This window comes from Alosa pseudoharengus, unplaced genomic scaffold, assembly GCF_046254945.1.
Source record: "Alosa pseudoharengus isolate Yale_2024_CS ecotype anadromous, Long Island Sound unplaced genomic scaffold, YU_APseudo_1.1 YU_APseudo_1.1_scf_16, whole genome shotgun sequence".
NCBI classification, from domain to species: Eukaryota; Metazoa; Chordata; class Actinopteri; order Clupeiformes; family Clupeidae; genus Alosa; species Alosa pseudoharengus.
Genome location: NW_027468630.1, coordinates 19,262,186 through 19,282,449, shown reverse-complemented (window position 1 = coordinate 19,282,449; position 20,264 = coordinate 19,262,186). Strand labels below are relative to the sequence as shown.

The 20,264-nt window shown below is 48.4% G+C and overlaps 1 protein-coding gene across 2 annotated transcripts in view; it reads right to left on the bottom strand.

Annotated features, from left to right (window-relative positions):
* The window catches only part of adamtsl3 (ADAMTS-like 3), a 106,609-nt gene that overhangs the window by 84,198 nt on the left and 2,147 nt on the right, over positions 1–20,264 (bottom strand). For both annotated transcript variants that reach the window (XM_076287344.1, XM_076287345.1), the window contains exon 3: positions 10,166–10,285. In XM_076287344.1, coding sequence (XP_076143459.1) covers positions 10,166–10,285 — 120 coding nt within the window. The remainder of the gene's footprint in view (positions 1–10,165; positions 10,286–20,264) is intronic.

Below are 20,264 nucleotides of genomic sequence, written 5' to 3'. Positions count from 1 at the left end.
TAATGATGGCCAAAGAGGGTGCAAGGGCCTGGGAGGGTCTGTTCGCCACACACCTGTTGTCCAGGAGGAGCTGGCTAACAGGGGAGACCTCCCCACCAGCAGAGAGTTCTTACAGGGAGGGGCACTGCTCCCTCGCCATCCCTTGTCTTCACGGCTGACTTACTGAAAAACCGAGTGAGCGAATTCACACATGTGCTTCTATGTGGCCGCTGCTGTGGTGAATTTACTACCTTTGGAGAACTTGAACCCGAGCAAATTACACAACAGGTGTGCAGCTGTTCCAGGTCCCTGAACTGACTGTCCCGAGCAGGTCAGGCTTTACTCAGTTCCTGCGCTGGAGTAGAGGGCTGAACTCCATTCACTCTACATCATGCACAAGTCCTGTGGAGAACTCACTAGGAGCCAATGTTTTACTCTGGTAACATATGTGTTCAAAAAAGATTTCATAAAATACTGCTTTCCCTCTGAAAAGGAGGGCGAAAGAGGAAGTTTCGGGTTTGAGACATCTTAGACGGCCCTCATTTAATTTACAAAGAGCACTAATCTGGAATTTGATACTTGGGAAAACCAAAAAAAACATTATTTTACCTTCATTCATCAGTTTTTCATGTGTGCTTCTTAATATAATACACGTGCAATCCATTACTAACCCCCACAAGCCCCCATGTCTTACATCAGCAGTCCAACGCTCAGGGGGGAAAAAATGAGAGGTCTTCAAAAGTGTCTCTGCTGTATGGCACACTCAGTACTACAGGAAAAAAATGTACTCTGCAACCTTACAATAACATCCAGTCATTATGCCACAGGCTAATGCAAGAATAACACTGGTCTGATTAATAGACACAGAGGGAGAAGTGGACATGACAAGCCCCTTTCTGCTGATAATACACCCGCCACATTATACAAGGCCTTGGGGTTGAGCACAGAAAAGTACCCTTTCTTTCTTTCGTTTAAATAGCATGCAGGTAGAATGGCAGGAGCATGAAAGCAGACTTATGCATGCATGTATGTATGTATGGGTATGCGTGGTGTGGTTTTGTTTGAACTTTGTGTGTGCACAAACAAATGTCTGAGCGTGCGGGGAGAAATGGAGCTTTAATGAGGATGTCATTTTGACATGGCTGCACCCCGACCCAAACACACACGCACACACAAGCACACACACGCACACACTCACAGACACAGACACAGGCACAGACACAGGCACAGACACAGGCACAGACACACACAGACACACACACACACACACACACACACACACACACACACACACACACACACACACACACACACACACACACACACACATACTGTATACATGCACTTACTGAAACGCACATGCAGTGGTATGCAGCGAACCCTTTATCAGATTCAGTGTCTGGTTTTGACAGAATGCATAAACAGTCTGTAGTTGTGGGGAAAGAAACCAATATGATGAGATGTGAAGGAAAGAGGTTCACAAGTAAATAATCTGTTTTCCCACATTTAAATACATGTTATACATGATCTGAAATCTATACTAAATTATTATATTTTATGGTGTAGTAGTATTAGTCCTTTTTACTATGATTTAAATTCTTACGTCAGAAAAAAAAACAGCAATAATGTTTTGCCTACTTGAAATGGAGTCCTTGGTTAGTCCTTGTCCCTACAAAGTAGGAGTCTTTGCTGTATGTTAAAACCACGAAACAGCAGAGAGGACAGAATATGTTAATAGGCAAACTTGCATAATTATGATATGATGTGGAGATGCTCTGCTTTTCAACTTGCTTCACAAAATAGCAAACCCTGGATATGATTTTGTGCATGATCATTGAGCATAGCATAGAGGAGGTGTGTGTGTGTGTGTGTGTGTGTGTGTGTGTGTCTGTGTCTGTCTGTGTCTGTGAGTGTATGTGTCAGAAGTCAGAACTTTCTCTTTACACACTCCTTCCTAACTGCCATTGGTGTCATTCCAGATGTTCCAGCCTCTGGCTGGCAGATGACCCTCGGGCCATCCTCTCTTCCTCTCCCAGTAACTTTACGGCCTGGATCAGGCAGCAGGCCAGCACTGCAGCCAGCAAAGTGTTAAAAACAGATGTCAGGGGTGATCATTTTTAGATTTGTCAGGGCACAAAGCAATTTGTATGTCTGCACTCTGTCATGATGGTGTGTGCTGCCAGCACACACGCGCACACACACACACACCGCTTGCATGGCCCTATACATGAACACACACACACACACACACACACACACACACACACACACACACACAGACAGAAGGGCGTTCTTCTGTCTTGCAGATGGAGACAAATTTGTTTTCGCAAGCAAAAAGTAATAGAGAGATGTCACATGTTTTTTTGCCACATTAGACACCAAAAGTGAAATAGCTGAAGTGTCTTGTGGGGGCAGGTAGAACGCATCACTGATGAGTGGACAAAACAATGCGACGTCTGTTGAGCAAGAGATGTGCTGAGAGACAGCCCTAAGTAATGTGGCACCAGAGACTGTAGCCAAACACCATCCCTGACACGCTGCACCATGGCTACGGCAGCCGTTTAACTCAATGACCGCGACGAATACACACACACACACACACACACACACACACACACACACACACACACACACACACACACACACACACACACACACACACACCAGGATGTGTTGGATAAATGTGTGAGATGTAGATCTAGTAAAACAAAAGAGACAGATGGTAATGAGACGGAATTACTTGTTTCTCGGCTTTTCAAAACCGTAGAGATGACACAATTATTTTGCAACAATGCAAATGAAAACCTGAACACCACATTTCCTGACAATGTCCACGGTTTCAGCTTACCACCTGTCTAGACTCTGTGTTGCTCAGGAATAAAAAAAATAAGCACTGTCTCCATGTTTAATAGAGTAGCTGCTAACAGCTGCTGCACTCCCTCTAGGAAATCTCTTCATCAAAAATCGAAAAGACTTGCGGTTAGATACTCGCTCGCATTGTGAGTCAGCGAATCTAAGCCCAGTGTTGCTGACTCCATACTTCTCCCATACATCTGATGAAGCCAAGCATGTAACGCAGTAAACATTGATTCCTCAGGTATTAAGGCTCTCACATCAAACTCTTCAGCCTATCGGATCGGGCACATGCACAACCTGAGAGTTTGCCAAGGTGGGACTGTGAAGGTGACAAGTATGTCTGTACTCCCCCCCCCCCACCACCCCCACATGGGGCAGAGAGTCTGAGGAGGAGCTCTGTTGCAAAGGGCAGGACTCTCCTGAGTACCAGGCAGAGGCAGAGGCAGGCGGGGGGGGCTAGGGTAGTAAAAAAACGACACCTCTCGCTAATTTCTGCACAATGAATTAGTGTGCGCGCTGTCTCCGGTTACTTATGTCAAACGTTAGCAGCGGCGGCGGCGGCATAGCCTCGGCTGCCCCGGTCGTTTCTTGTCAGACATTCCTGAGGATTAGGCAAATGGGAATTTGCATTAAACGCTACTGAGAGCGCCGTCAACGCGTGGAGGTGTGCAGGAGACGAAAGAGAGGGAGGGAGGGAGAGAGAGAGAGAGGGAGAGAGAGAGAGGGTCCTTTGTGATGCAGCAGTGGTGGCAGAACAATAATCCCTGTGGGGAGAAGCCAGAGCAAGATATAATTTGGAATTATGCAAATACACATTAAAAATAGATCAAGGCGATGGTGGGAAAACAGCAGGCAGGCAGGCAAGCATAGCCAAAAGCCTTGGGGAGGAAGAGAAAATCGCCTGTTTCAGCCATCTCCAGAAAAGAAAAATTGCAAGGTTTTAATTAGAGAAGATAAAGAGATGTTCTCAACAGAGGCACACACTCTCTCTCTCTCTCTCTCTCTCTCTCTCTCACACACACAAACACACACACACACACACACACACACACACACACACACACACACACACACATACACACACACACACAGGTTATTTTCCACTTTTCTACTCTTAATGAAGTTTTTGTCCAACTGCTTGGCCCATTTTCACATCGATCGCCTGCCGGTGTGGACAGAGAGAAAATGAGAGTCGCGGCCGGGCCTCCGGGATGCTCCGTGCTGTGCTAGGGCCTGGTCGGCGCTGGCAGAATAAGGCAAATAAACAGGAGAGGGCTAGGGTGAAGCTCAGAACCCATTTCCTTTTCGCCGGCCCGCTGGTCTCCCCAATCTCCTGAGCTGTGCTGAGCATGCCATCAAGGGATTTTCAGGGTGACTGCCCGGCTAACATAACAAAAAAAAAGGAAGAAAACTCTCGAAAAGTCGGAAATCTGAACTGAAGCACAAGAGTTCCCAACTTTGGAAAAAGGGAAGCGGGGCAATCTGCCACCTCGCCTGTCTCCTCTCCCTAAGTGGACAGATTCCGTATTCTCCGAGGCCTCCACGGCCACTTCAAACCCCAGAGTCGTTGCTAAGAGTTGGGTCGTTAATTGCTAGCTCCTCTGCCGGCTCCTCTCACCATTGAAGCTTTCACTGTCAAGTGGTGTGAGGAACTGTTGTAGTCCTGCAAGGGAAATGGCAGGGACAAGAGAGTGCATAAGTGTACACATTAGGTACTTACACACTTGAAGGCCAAGGACAACACGGGGGCAACACACTTACGGGACTGCTGAGAGCTTTAAAAGACCACAAACTCAGCAGGATAAGAACTACTCCTCTCTCACTGACATACCTGTAGCTTTACAACCCATTTCTCCCCTCAGAAAAAGCATTTTCTTCACGTCTTGAGCCTGCCTTTAAACTCCAGTATGAGTACGGGTATGGGGAGAAATCCGAGAGTAAATTATTAAGTATCACTGCGCAACCATTTCAGGCATAAAATGTCTATTGTTTTTCTTCCAGTGAACAATCTAGAATTTCAGTTGTGCGATTAGACAGGATATAGACCACCCATGAGATGGGGGAGAGTTTTTCATTCCAACTGTCTCTCCACTTACGGGTGTCTTGTGCTGACTCACTGTACATAATTGCGATTATGATAAGTCTGGGTGTCGCAGTTTGAGCAGAATAAAACATGACCTGTCGATTGCACAAACAGGATCCGTGCTGCCTGCCTTCATCTTATATATAAATAGCTGAAGCAGACACGCCACAAACCGCAGTGTGGCTGTGGTGAATTAAGTTTCAGGCGCATGTCACCTAAAAAATAAGCACCCAAAAAGCCATTAGCCATTAGCCGCTGACCACAGTTTCCCTTTAGCTAAAATTAATTATTTCAGTCCCGGCCCATCCATTAAACGGCAGTCTGCCTGCGCAGTGTCAGTCTTTGTGTGCCGAGCCGTTTCGGGGACGCTGGGCTCATTTAGTGGAAACACTGCGCCGCTGTGTTCTCCAGTGCCAAAGCTCGGCTGGCTCCGCTCTCTCCGCTCACTGCCTGGCCAGCGCAGGTACCCCGACCACATGAAAACCCATTAGATGGGTGACGGCTGTTTACTGGCGGGCGCTGGTTTACGCTCGGGCTCGTTTGGCCTTCCCCGTCGCCACCACTACCGAGGCCTGGCCAGAGGGCTGCTAGGAAAAACATGTGCTTTATCTATTACCGCTTAGCCTGGTGTCTGAGAGGGGGCCGGGCCTGGGGGAAGGGGGGGGGGGGGGCAAGCCCCTCATCTGTGGCTAACCTCAAAAAGCAGCACTGGGATGCCATGGGCTGCTCTCTGGCACGGGTGAGGGCTAACGTTTCGGGGGCTCTCGCACGAAAGGAGCTCTGCAGACTCACTTGCGTGGCACTCTCGGAGAGGGACTCCACCTTGCAGTGGTTTTGAGCTGCAAGTGCTTTTCACATCCGCTGACGATGGATGGATGCGTTTGCCGACAGCAGGCTCAAAAGGAAGTCGATGGCCACGGCGGACCTGGGGAGGTATTTGCGGTCCCGTAATAGACTCGATGTGGCTTAAAAAACTTGACTTGTGTTTCGCTCAGCGCACAGACATCCCGCTGAACTTTCAAACGCATTTGCTCTCTCGCCATTTCCCCCTTTGTCCCTTAAACCCTGCTCAACGGCGCACTGTAGCACTGACGCCGGATGGCTGCAAAGCCAGAACAGCTGCCTCGGCAGAAAAAGTACAGGACAACACACACACACACACACGCACACACACACACACACACACACACACAAACACGCACACACACGCACGCCTATTTCAGCACTGTCCTGGGAGGGCATTTGATAGCCACATGGTAAGAACGGTGAATTATCAGAGGCCGAGGTGAAGGATGCTGGGAACCCCTCAGTGTGTACATACATATGTCCCGCTGTCCAAACACCAGGAAGTCATACGTCTGTTTACATGACTGCCGTGCCACTGGCAGATTCCTACAGTAAATCACCCAAAGGCTGCGCTTGTCCCAGCGCCAGCAGATTTCACGGCCTCTTGGAGTGAAAAAGAGAGAGAGGGAAGTAGAAAGAGAGAGAGAGAAAGAGAGAGATAGAAGGAGAGAGAGAGGGAAAGAGAGAGAGAGAGAAGAAGAGAGAGGAAGAGAGAGAGAGGAAAAGAGAGAGAGAGAGAGCACGTTCCTTCTCCAGCACGCAACCACAACGCCTTCGGCCACTTTAATGGCATGAATGGGACTTGTCACAGGCTTCTCTGCCGCAACGTCACGGCCAGAAAAAGCGGACCAAGGTTAGAATAACACAGGCCCCAGCAAGAAAAAACAGTTTTCCAGGGAAACAAAAATGTACCTGAGCAAATGGCTCCCAGTACTGGCTTCAGTAGAGTCGGAGCGGAGGAACTCCATAAAAAAGAGCTTTGACTGGTAATGTACCTAGAGCCAGCTATTAGAAGCGGCTTACCAGGACAGATCGACCTAAATTCCATGTAAGTCAAGATGTTCATATTAAATCTTTCACTGATCTACCTACAAGGCAATTCTCCAGGTCCTCGGTCTTGACTGTCCACATCCTATCACGAGTTTGTCTCAGGAAATAATGCTCATTTGACATGTGACTCAAAACATACTTGAGGTTAACACCATCCATCTTAACTCCGTAATATGAGGCGTGAAAAACCCATGACAATATTATGAATTATATACTTACACCAGTATTCTTGGAATGAGAAGTACTCTTCCACGCAAGCAATATGTGCTGCTAACGTCGGTCGACTGCTGTAGGGGGGCTATTGTCTGCATCAGTAACAGAGAGAACGATGTTTTTCTCATGAGCAAATCTGCAAGCCAGGGTGTGTCAACCCCTTTCCAAAACAGGTAAATTATACTTTGTAGTATTCCCTAAACAAAAAACCCTGTTGTGAAAAATGACTAGGAAATGAAATCCACTTGGCCGCTTTGATGACATGAAGTTCAATAAGTCAATTCAATTCATTTATTGGGCAATCCATTTTACTCCGGAGTATTTCATCTATTATCCCCCGGTACCTGCGAACCTTTCAGTGCTCATAACGCAGTAGCATCAATGAGAGGATCTCTCTCTCTCTCTCTCTCTCTCTGTCTCTCTCTCTCTCTCTCTCTCTCTTTCTCTCTCTCTCTCCACAGTTTGTGATGGTGGTGGGCCTGGACTGGATGCCAGGCAGGAAATTCATAATGTCTCTTCTGAGAAGCTCAGCGAATCGAGTCATGCAGAATGCAACGTGTTCATCTCCTGTCACCCAGTCCGGCTGCCGCTAAAGAAACAGCCCAGTCCGTGTCATCTCCGTGGCTGGAACAGTATTGCAGTCATTCCTGACAGAGCTAGTCCTCTCAAGTGATATTTCATCTTAGCCCTTCCAAAAATAAGGCCACCGAGTTCACCTAAGTTCATCCTCCTCGGAGTAAGCTACGGAGATCCGCTCTCTGGCGGGGAGTGTGATGTCTGCAGTCATGGCTTAAACAGAAATATGGGCCGTTTTATCTTGTCTGTCGTTATCTCGGTGACTTGAATAATAACACATTCACTGAGAGCAGGATATGCAGCTTTTGCGAAGGAGTGGAGGAGTCCTTTGTGCTGAAAGGGGCCTCTGGGACGGGTGTAGCCTGACAGTGATAGGGCACAGCGCTCGCTCCGTGGAAAAGCCTCCACACATTTTTATAAAAAGCCTCTTTGCCCATTACGCTATAATTCACGTCAGATCCACTGGGCATGAGATGACCATGGGGCAGGATTTCAACAAACCTAATTAAGCTAATTTGTGATAATTTGTCATTCAGACTTATGTGCACATTTATTTATTTGAGTGTTTTTCATGATTATGTTGCTATTTCTTTCCCCTGTTTGCTTTGATTGATAACTGGTGATTAAAATCAGAGGAAGGTTAAGTTTAAAATATAAGTGTTTAAATTGAACATTTTTCCTCCTTCTGGTCCTTATCTGAAATAGATTGTTTTTAAAAATCAATAATTATCGATATCGACTGATATGAAACACTTATATCATGATACAGTTTTCAGCCATATCGCCCAGCCCTAGTGCTGAGAGGCTGCTGGAAATTGCACCGACGCTGCTCGGTTTTTGCTGATGAAGCCAACACACCCTTAACTGTGCGTCGTTCACTGGAGGATCTAATGGGTGAACATAAATTAATAATTTGTTAATAAATGATGGAAGCTCCGTAAGCCACGCTTATAGATCGTCTTCTTCTGTGTGCAGCTGGCCAGCACTGCAGTAGAGAGACACTTGTTTCACATTTCACAAGGTTCCATCACTGGCACAAGGTTATGCCACAGAAATTGGGGATTTTGTAAGGAAATCTCCATTCCTTTGTGCTAGTAAAACTCGCACAGAGCCCTCCAAATCCATTTATATCTCTTTATATCACTTTCTCCGGTTTAGTATGCTTCTCAGACCCATTGCTGCATATTTGAAATTCACAGACAAATTTAGTCAAAGTCATATGCATGCAGTGAGGCCCATCTGGTATCATTGTGAAGTTGGGCTTAGTTAGTGACATAATGACATTTTGTGAAAACCAAATAAACCAAACACATTCAGATATATTTCCACGTTGGGGAGATTACGCAAACCAATCTCTGAAATTTAATTAAGACTCGGCCTCACACCTCGTTGCAAATCTGCAAGGACAGAAAAGCTGCGTTGCTTAGGACGCATTGTTTTGGGCTTCTGAAAGATCATCTGTGTTTCATTTAATGGGTGAAACGCTCGAGCTCCAAAATCTACTCTATGCAATACACCCACTCACACACTCATCTGTGTAAGTGTGAGTGTGTGTGTGTGTGAGTGAGGGAAAGAGGGAGGGAGGGAGAAAGAGAGAAAGAGAGAGGGAGGGAGGGAGAGAGAAAGCAGAGGGACCACATCTGCCCACTGACTCAAACTCCAGCTTACTCTCTGGAGTCTCAGTCTCTCCTGTATCAACGCCCCCCCCACCACCTTCACACACACACACACACACACACACACACACACACACACACACACACACACACACACACACACACACACACACACACACACACACACACTGCAATGTTCTCATAGTGAGCGCTATATAAATCAGCAGCCTGGTCTGGCCTTAAAGAGAGAATGGACTGTGCAGGAAGAAGCAGTGGAGAGTCAACATCTTCCTCCATCTTCTCTCCGCTCATACAATGACACTATTGTCCAGTATTTTTAACGCTGTCAGAGAGCACGCCTAGCCTGGCAGAGCTACCGAGAGAACGTATCACTGGGGTCACCAGACATCTATAACCGCCATGCAAAATAGAGAATAGCCATGTGCAGATCAATAAGCCATTAACTCAATTTTCCAACAGCACGGGCTGTCATCTGCGGGTTGCCTTTGATACCTAACACTCTGGGGGCGTTCGAGGGTCGGTGAATCAACGGACGTTTTTTGATGGGAGAGAGAGGAGCGCGGTGTGATGTCTCTCCCGACGTGCCGATCTGATCTTGCTCGGAGCTGTCAGCAAGGCTGTCACTTTCCGTCTGTCCAAACAAAAGGCTTTCACAGGGCTGCATGGGCAAGATGGCGTCAGCACTGGGGCCACCTCAGGGGCGGCCTACTGCCTACTGTGCCACCCTACTAGCCATCCATCGTGTGTATGTGTGTGTGTGTGTGTGTGTCTGTGTGTGTGTGTGTGTGTGTGTGTGTGTGTGTGTGTGTGTGTGTGTGTTTTTTTTGGGGAGGGGCAGTGAGATGACGGAATGGGTGCAGTGGTGGCTCTGCTTTTTTAGGTGGAGGGGAGTGGTGGGGGGTTGGATGTAGAGAGCTTTGCTCACCTGATCGTCGGAGCGGTAGGTCAGAAGCTGTTCCCCAGTCGTGTCCTCCAGAAAGCTTCCCTGGGGCGACAGCGCAAATTCAGGAAGGAAGTAGGCCGTTTGAGACTGGCTCGCTCCTGTCTGCAGCAAGAAACAAACAACAACAAAAAATAGAGGAATAGAGAAAATGACGAAAAGAACGAAATGACATCATCGAACGGCTGAGACATTTGCAGACATTTGACCTGTTTATGCTTGAATGGGTTCCTAAAGAAACTCAGGCAAAAACAAACACAAATAGCACATGATGGAATATATGACGATCATCTGCTTGGACATGCTAGTGATGAAGCCTGCAGAAGCATAAGGTTTGAATCTGTGTTGATATAACCGATGATAGGGAGTTTCAAAAGTGCATGCATTAATGTGCACTTATATGCACATGGGTGGGTGTGTGTGTGTGTGTGTGTGTGTGTGTGAATGGAGATCGTATAAGCAAAGTGTCTTGCAACTTCACATATGACACAGTCCATGTGTCCAGACTCCAACCCTTATTTGCATTAAATCACAACAAGCCTCTGTTGTGGTTCCCTGAAACGCACTCACTGCGCTGGAGAGGCGGCACATTGCATTGGACGTATATCTGGCTTTTGCACGCACACTGCAGATGTGCTGAGTGCATTGCTCAGCTGCATGCGGTCCCTGTCCAAGAGCATAAAGTCAGTCCGCTGCAACAGCCCATAAATCATAGCATTAATCGCTCCAATATTCATTAGTAAAGCCAAAATTCTGGACCCAGCATGTGTCATCAAAAGAGCCAGTAAAAATCATTTTACCAGCCCTGTGATTATTGCAGTGCGTGGCGCACAGGGAGAAGGGCTAGTCTTCGATAATCCAAATAAATCTACTGAGGACAGTTGACAGTTTATTTCAGCATGAGCCTACTGACTAGATTCCACTCAGGAGAACATTTTGAGCAGAAAACACAGGAATAAAACAAAAAGAACTTGACAATGCTTGGTTTCCAGAATGAAATTCCTTCTCACAGAGGAGAAATCAAGTTATGTCAAAGCGCACACTCCCCAAACAACAATAATCCTCGAACAATGACCGAGCTGTGCTAACGGTTACTCAGGAGGTGATTCACCAAGCCGGGCCCACGCAGCTCACGGCTATTAATAATTAATGGAAGTACTGAGGGAGGGAAATAGAGACGCACCAGCTCAAGGGAGTGAACTTCCTCCACTGCACTCAATACAATCAGGCATTTGTAATGAGCACCAAAAAATTCTGGCATCGACACTCACACAGACACAAAAAAGGCGACCTTCCCTTCCACTCACTCTCTCTTCCTTCCTCTCTCTCTCTCTCTCTCTCTCTCTCTTCCCCTCTCTCTCTCTACTCTCTTTCTGTCTGTAGCGTAGTGTGGTGTAGAAGACGTGCAACTGGTGTCTATGAATACATTTAGCACTGGCTGGCACAGGCTTTTAAAAGCACTTAGAGCTCAGAGGGCCAGTAGGCTGCCTGACACGTGCTTCCATTAGGCCTCGGCTTGCTTTCATCAGTGACATTGTCCCCCCACTGACAGGCCTGAATTAACAGCCCCTGCTATCACTGGGGCCGCGGCCGCCTTCTGTTCCAGGTGCGGGTCGTGGCTCTGTGATAAAGTCGAGAGGATGCTATCTGGGGCCCTCTGTCCCTCGGAGTGTGGTGGGAGACTCCGGGCCGGGGCTTTGGAGACAGGGAGGGTGGGGAGGTGATGGGGTGGCCTACCAGATGACAGGCCTGAGCCTCATGCCCTCCTTTCCTCCTCTTGGGAGAGCCAGACACGTTTTTCCCCCTGCAAACTTCCACCCAGACTCTTGCTCAGCCTAAACAAGCTCCATCTGATCCCACCCCACCCCCACCCCCTGCCCCAGCACTGGGATCCGCCCCTGACAAAGAGCCCGCTCCACTCCCTAGTAGTATTTCGGGAAAGGAAATAAAAACAAGCAGGCCATTCGTCTCTCCGATGATGACACCTGGAAGCTACGGCGGCATTCTTCACTCCTCTGACACCTATCTGACCAATGCAAGCCCTCCAGTCAGCGCAGCAGCAGAGAGAGGGACTCCCCAGTAGCACTCATCAGGAATGGAAACCAGGAGGCCTGACATAACAACACCTCCTCCCTCCCAACCCATCTCACAATAAGCTCCATGTGTGTGTGTGTGTGTGTGTGTGTGTGTGTATGTGTTTGTGTGTGAGGGGCGGGGGGCACTCTGTCTGAATGATCAAAGTGGCCACTGCGGTAACGTCCCATCTGTGGTGAAGGGGGTTTGGACTGGTGTGCTCTGTGTGAAGTCTGGAGCCTCGTGGCCCAGAAAGGACTCTGTGTGTAAACTCGTTGGATAGCACAGCAGCGCCTGTGCTTGTCATTTCAGCTGAGCGGAGCGCAGAGCCAGGGACATTTACAGCACGCGCACAGGTGTGCACCACTCTGTACACGTACACAGTGTTTTCTATTAGCAATAGTGTTTCCAGAGCAGCGACTGAGCTAAATAAAAAAATACAATTCCGTGGCATGAAGTCTTGCAGTGGGGATAGGAGGTGAAAAGGCGCCATATGCCCAAAGCAAAAAAAAAAAAAAAAAATGTCTCAATTCTTCGAGACAAAATCTGGCTCTTGGGACCAGTGCGCACAAGGGTCTGGCCAGGTCTGCCGTTTACATAATGCATGCCTTTACCTCTGTGGAGCAGTGGAGAGCCCAGCGATTTGTCAGCCTTGGCAGAGCGGGTCATTTGTCCGCCGGGAGAGCTTTTGTCCCACATCTGGGTCGAGCTCTCTGCTCGCATTCCCCCGCTGTGAAGTCAGCGACCGAGACGTTTTTCGCCGGCAGCCGTAACGGGCCCAGACCAGCCACAGAGAGCAGGATGGTCTGTCCGATCGCTAATTGAGTTTACGCACCTTCTCCAGGCGTCTGGGCAAACGTTGCCCCTTTCTGAGGGCGCGGAGAAGCTGCTGTTACTTGCCGCAACTGGAGGGACATTAAGTCATTTCAGTAAGGGGGTGCAGGGGGGGGGGGGGGGGTTGGGGGGTGAAGGATTACGCAAACAGATGACACGTTGGGCTTGCCATATCCCAGTGCAACCGAAGCGAACAAGCCAAGTTATCACCAAGGCTCCAGGCCTTCAAGTTTCAATTAAGACTTCCCTCCTGAGTGGGGCTGATTTTGGGGCGAGCCCGTCAGCTGTTCTGCTTGGCTTGTTACGTGGCGCGGCACGGCGTGTCTAGCCGGGAGAGGCCAGGTGTCTGAGGCAGGAGGCCCTTCTTTGATCTTATTGTGTGAAAGCCTATTTTCTCCGAGCAGTCAGGCAGCATACATAACACATTTATTCACGATTTACTCCAACTCCAGCCAGACAGGGGAAATAGTGTATCTACCCCCAGCCAGTCGACGACTAACCCTCTGCGCACACACACACACACACACACACACACACACTCTTTTCCCCAGCCCACCCTCTGTGTCCATGACTGGGCCATTCTCTCGAAAACAATATTTGGATTTAAAACAGCCTACCCCGCCTTAATTGAACTCCCCATGACTGAATGCATTTTAGAATTGGTGCATTAAAAAAAAAAACAGAGACAAAAACAGAGAGAAAATAAAATGAAGGCAGCAGAGAGAAAGTGGAGATCAGGAATGGAGGAGTGCTCTGGACCGAGGGGGAGGTTTATCAGCGCGACACCTGCAGCAGCAGCACCCTCTCATACTCCCGGCACCAGCCCAGGGGCGGCGCAATCAGCCTGGCCGTGTGTCTCACAGGCGCTGGAAACACTCTCACTTCCAAATAAACACAGCTCACTTCCTGAAACAATTAAGAGGCACTCAACAACATGAGCTGCTTGACAGGACATTTGAGGCTCTTACCACTGTAGGTGTATGTGTGTGGGAGAGAGGAAGAGTGAGAGAGAGAGAGAGAGAGAGAGAGAGAGAGAGAGAGAAAGAGAGTAAAGAGAGAAGAGTGAGCGAGAGAAAGTGCCACTGACAGCTTCAATCAGACCCGGTGTCATGCTGACAGACGTGTAATCTATAGACCGTCCACTCGAGGGCTGTAGGAGCCGAGGGCAGAGGTGCAATCCTACATCACACACGGTGCGCTCCCTAATCCTGCCCCTCGGCCTGTCAGGGGGCAGCTGGAGGTGACAACATTGACGCCTCGTTCTCAGGAAAATGCGCCATGCTCCACTTATAGGAGTCTGTGGCGGCGGCGGCGGCAGCCGTCAGATTGACCCTGTCGGTCAGAGAGAGCCGTCGGGACGCTACAGTGACAGCTAATCCGTTTGTCCTCTGGGCTGTGTGAGGTCGCCAGCGACGGCTTCCGCATATCTCCTCTCCCCTAACCTGAGAGGAGGGGGGGGGGGGGGGGGGGGGCTAGACTCTGAGCCCAGCGGGTAGAGCTGGATTTACGGGCTTACGTTTAATGGTCCTTTCATCCATAACTCAAAACATCAATACCACCCAAAGTAAAGGAGCAGGAGCAGGAGAGGAGAGGAGTGAAGAGAAGAGAAGGAGAGAGGGAGAGAAGAGGAGAGGAGGAGAAGGAGGCGAAGGTAAAGAGAGATATATACGTCTCCTTAATATCGTATTATGCTTGGCAGGAGAGCCCTGAATCCTGTCCAGTATTCTGGACGACTGATCGGGAGCAGTGGATGGAGCAGTTATGAAGTACCCTCGTAAAAAAGAGACATGTCCACCATCTGTCCCTGCCGTGTGTATGTGTGGGAATGTGCTTCTACATGTGAGTGTGTATATGACTGGGCCTGTGTATAGTATATGCCTGTGAGAGTGTGCTTGTTTGAGTTCATGTGTGTAAATGTGTGTTTTTGTAAGATACAATGCCTGTGTGCATGAGTACATGGGTATGTCTGTGTGTGTGTGTGTGTGTGTGTGTGTGTGTGTGTGTGTGTGCATGCAAGAAAGAGAGGCAGAGAGCAAGCAAGGCAAAGAAAGAGAGAGGGAGGGAGAGAAATAGAAAGAGAAAGAAAGAAAGAGAGAGAGAGTGAAAGAGGGATAGAGAGAGGGAGAGAGAGGAAGCACTGCATGGACAGTAATATTCTCCAGAGGAAGTGAAATCACAGCTCCCCACAGGGAAGTGCTCTCATCTCTCCCTCCTGTGAGAGAAATGGGATGTGTAATAGGGGATGTGAAAATTGCACTGAGCCACTTCTGACTCCGCCTGAAGAAATCTCTCTGATGCCGCGTGTCGCCCATGACTCACCATCGATAATAAAGTGGCCAAAACATTAGGCTACCCACAGCTAGGGCGGTGAGAAGCCTCGGCCAGAAAATGAATTTCTCCCACTGGCTCACCTCAGAAATAAACATTTGCTTATTTGAATAAAACGCACCAAAAAAGCAAACCAAACTAATTAATCATGGCAATGGCTACAGAGCTCAGTGCACAGCGCTCTAACTAAAAAGTCTTGTTTTTTTCTTGTTTTCTTTCAAATGCTCGTGATAAACAATGCTTTTTTTATGCTTTTTTTATGTCCTGGAGGATGAGCCCATGTATGTGATTATACAATGTTCATCAAGGTTAAGTCAAAAGCAGCAGACGCAGAACAAAAGTAGTGTGGTGGTGACCACAGCCCTCCTCCCCGGCCTGGTCTCCCAGCCCACACCCCGACGCCACAGGGCCTCCACAAGATGGAAATCATATCTGATGGCAATCAGAAGGCCCGGCTCCCGCTCCCCCACAAACTGCCAGGTTAGATAGGGGGGCTCCGGACAGCGCGCTGCCTCCAGGAGGCTGTAAACCGGCTACGAGTTACGACCCCCAACCACAGACTGCAAATCACGACTGCACCCCGCTGTGCGAACAGTGGCAGGCAGCGCCAGCAGCAGCATCTCACATCCAAATGCATTTGCATGCAGCACGCGGGCCGGAGAGGGAAACATCTTGCACAGAGGCAGCCATCTAATAACCAAATAACAAAAACAGGGATATAAAACTACTGCTGGATAAGAAAAACACATCTGTAAATCAAGAGAAATAAAGTTAGATAGAAAACAACACACAAGCTTCAGTCATTTCATGTCTTCTAAAGATTTAAGACTAAAGTATAATTTGTTATCTTTTATTTAAAAAAAGCATGGAATCCTACAGTATATGGTTGGCTTTAAAGTCTACCTTTGCCACGACTACCTACACAGCACCAATGTGCTCGGGGTCCATACAGCGTCTTTAAAAATGCATATCGCTGCTCGCTCTGAGGCCTTTTTGATAGGGAAATCAGAGAGAGCAGGGAGAGAGGCCGAGAAATGATTGCGTCCAGCTGATTGGCAGAACGCACCGTGCCGAAGAGGCTTCTCTGTTTACAGCCGTGGAGAGTGAATGGCCACACTGTAACTGTCTATGAAAGAGCCTTTCACTCAACCTCTGACCAGCTCCTTGGCCTCACCATGGGCCCTGAGCAAGATTGAGAGAGAGAGAGAGAGAGAAAGAGAGAGGAAGAGAGATACACCATATAGTGAGAAAGAGAGGGAGAGAGGGAGAGAGAAAGAAAGAGAGAGGAAGAGAGATACATCATATAGTGAGAAAGAGGGAGAGAGAGAGAGTGAAAGATTCCAAGTGATAGAGCAAGGGGATAGAAGGTAAACGTTTGTGAAGAAAAGTAGATAAGTGATCTTTTAACCTCTGGCTGAAGCGGCGAGCTGACTTTGGAGCCGAGCCAGAGCAAGTGAACCTTTAAGGGCACGAGGTGCAGAACTGCACCCTCACCACCATATAAAGCCAAAGCAATACCGACCAAATTAGGTTACGACGCAGTCAACCACGGCCAATATTGTCTCACTAAACAATAACACACCCCCCCACAACAAAAGCTCACTCATCTTCTCAACTCAGATTCCGTGATGAAGACACTGCAGCTGTGGATAAGGTAGAGATGCCGCGAGATTATCGGCCTATCTCATCCGACTGCCTCGTACGCGGACGAGATCACAATGGCATAACAAAATCACACTAAGCAAACAGATGAGTAACGCAGGCAAGTCAAGTCTCACTCACGGTTCACTCACGGTCACACTGAGTGTACGCGTGAGCAAGGATGCGTGTGCAGCTCGATGTCATTCTTGTGCTACTAATGACTAATAGACTCTTGTCAGCTCTGTTTGATTTGAAGCAGGCAAAGCAGGAGAGTGAGAGCGAGCTTCACAGCCTGGCTTCGAGCATCTTCGAGCAGGCTCTCTCTGTGTGTGTGTGTGTGTGTGTGTGTGTGTGTGTGTGTGTGTGTGTGTGTGTGTGTGTGTATGTGCGCGCTCGTGTGCGTGCATGAGTGTGTGCAGTACAAGAGCCTAGAGCTTGATGTGAGCCATGTGTGCTTCTCTTAAGACCTACGTACGTCTTTGTTATTTTCTTGGTCTCTCGAGCCTTTGTTTTCTGAAGAAACATATCGATATGTTACAAATGATTCACGGCTTTATCTGTAAAATTGCAGCTGTGGTGTTGGGTGCTCCAACAGAAGAGAGAGATGCAGAGCATCGGACTTGTCTTTGCCTTCTGTAAAATATTGTGGCTTAAGTTAATCGCTAAAGGAAAGTGAGGAATGAAACTTAACAAAAGGCACACATGAAACTCAAAAAGAGCAGGATCTGAATTGCACAGTTAATGACATTCCACCACTAATGAACCCACAACTGAATAATAAACATATGTCAAACTGTGGATAAATAATGACAAGGCACAAAGCCCTTTCACATGTGTAGTCAAAAAATCATTATTTCAACACATTCTTCTCCTGGTTAAATTCCCATTTGGTCCATTGGTCTAACACTTGCTAAAATCGTGGCAATGGCTGGGATTGGGAGTATACTTCCAGAGGACTGAGGAGCTGCTATCACTGACAAAAATCAACTTTTGGGGAAGTCCACTGCAAGTGAGCCACATTCTGGCTCACGCTCCCATACGAGTGCATTTTGCATGATGAAATCAAAGCCCTGCCATACAACGGGCCCGCTAACTGTAGAGGGAGTTCCACAGCATATAGCCACCCTGATATAAACCCGAGATAATGTCCATCTCCGAGGAGTCGAGTTTCGGCCTTTGTGGTGTTTCTATGGACCACAAATAATCTCAATCAGCGGCGCTCCTTTCATGTCCTGTGCCTGGGCTGTGGAGAGGCCGACCAACGGAGTCTCATGCTGAGGCTGGCACTATAATCACGCAACGTCTGAATAAGCACACCATTAATGGAGTTCCACATTGGATTCCTCAGCCTCTCACCTATACAGAACACTTGCGTCGCACGGCTTTGGTGTTTACCAGGGGTGTTTCACTACGCTAATAGGCTAATTCTGGTTTACCAGTGCGGCACCATCCAAGCTGTGTGGAGCGGCCAGCACACCCATTGCCTCTCTTCCTGTTAGCCCTGCCCAGAGGACATGCCTCGAGCGAGGCGCTTCCTCCTGCCCCATGCTCTATTTTAAGTGACAGCTGTTCAAACACGCCGAGGCTGTGCCACCGTTTCTCCCCCTTGCTCAAACAACAGCCAGGCCCACACTTTCATCCAGCTCCCAGACACCTCTACGAAGATCTTCACACCATGCCAAACATTACAGCCCTGGTAGGTTGTACACACACACACACACACACACACACACACACACACACACACACACACACACACACACACACACACACACACACACACACAGACACACACACACAGACACACACACACTCGGCCTGACCCCAAGGGTTGCTGACATGCAGGCGCGGTGTTTGTGCCAGTGTTGACAAAAGAGAAGGGAGGCTTTCTTGGCCTGCTTAATACGCACTGAGTGACCTGATTCCCTGTGCTACTGAGACAAGGTGTTGATCACTGTGCAGCTCACACAAGAATGCCCCCTAATTACTTGTAAAACTCTTCCACCGAGAGATGGCAACTTTGTGTTTCTTAGCTTCAATTATTATTCAGACCAAAGGGAACCTTGAAGACAGGGAGTTGACTGAAAATCTTTGCACTAGTGAGACATTGGGGGGGGGTTGCTAAATAACCACAATGCAATACAGGATGGGGCAGACCACAAAAGTCACCATGATCTCCAGGCAAGAAATCTGTCTGGGATTCTCAAACACTAAGGAACCCCTTAAGGAACCCCTTGAGAAACTGCAAATAATAAAAGCAAATCAGACAGAGGGGCTAATCCAACATCTGCTTGTCATAATCCATGCAACAAGCCAAGCGTGGCCTGCCACTTCAGACCTTATCTGCCCTGACTCTGCCTCGCAATATGTCCTTATTTTCCATGACATTTCCCTTTGAGTTTGTCCATAAAAGGGTAGAGACAAATCTCCTCCTGGGAGATTTGTGTCCAACAGGTTTAAACATAAAGGTCTTGAGGAGGCTAAAGGAATCCTGGGCGGGAGGGTGTGAATGAGGGCCGCCCCTGTTAGCTCTCCGCAGAAATCTCTCAAGCACATGAGCCGCCCTGACAGCCTCTTCTGAGTCGGTTGGGTCAGTCGCCAGCGGTGCTCGCTCGCTATAGCTCAGGAGGTGGAAGCGAAGCGGCCATCCCAATGGACAGTTTGAGACGTGAAGCAATCTAAAGTCTCAAACAAAAGCCTTGAGCAAAAACCATATGCTTCTAGTCCTGAGGGACCGTGAAAAAAAGCTACAGCACTCACAAAGCCATGGCACAAATGTGTGCTTTAACGCTGCTTGAGTGTTTGCGCTTGAACCAGCACAGACTCTGGCCTGAGGAAACCAGGGAGAGCCTCTCTACAGGGGTGATTTGTCTCCACTCCAGAGAAGCCTGCTCCCGCCACAGGTGGGGCCGGTGAAAGAGATTCTGCAGGTGTGGGGTGGAGGAGAGGACAGGAGAGGAGCGGAGTGGCGAGGGGGCAGCTCGGGGAGGAGGAGGGGGTTAAAGAGCGGAGCGAGGTGCAAATTGTAAGTCCAGATGAATGGAGAGGGTGGGAAAGTGATATTGGAAACACCTGTCTTGACACTGGTGCTGCTTTTCGTTGTTGAAACTCACAGCCCATTTAACAGCCCTGTGGGCCACTCTCAGATGGACATAAATCAAGACAAAATGTTTAGCGAGGGGAGAGCAAATATTATCTTAACAGATTA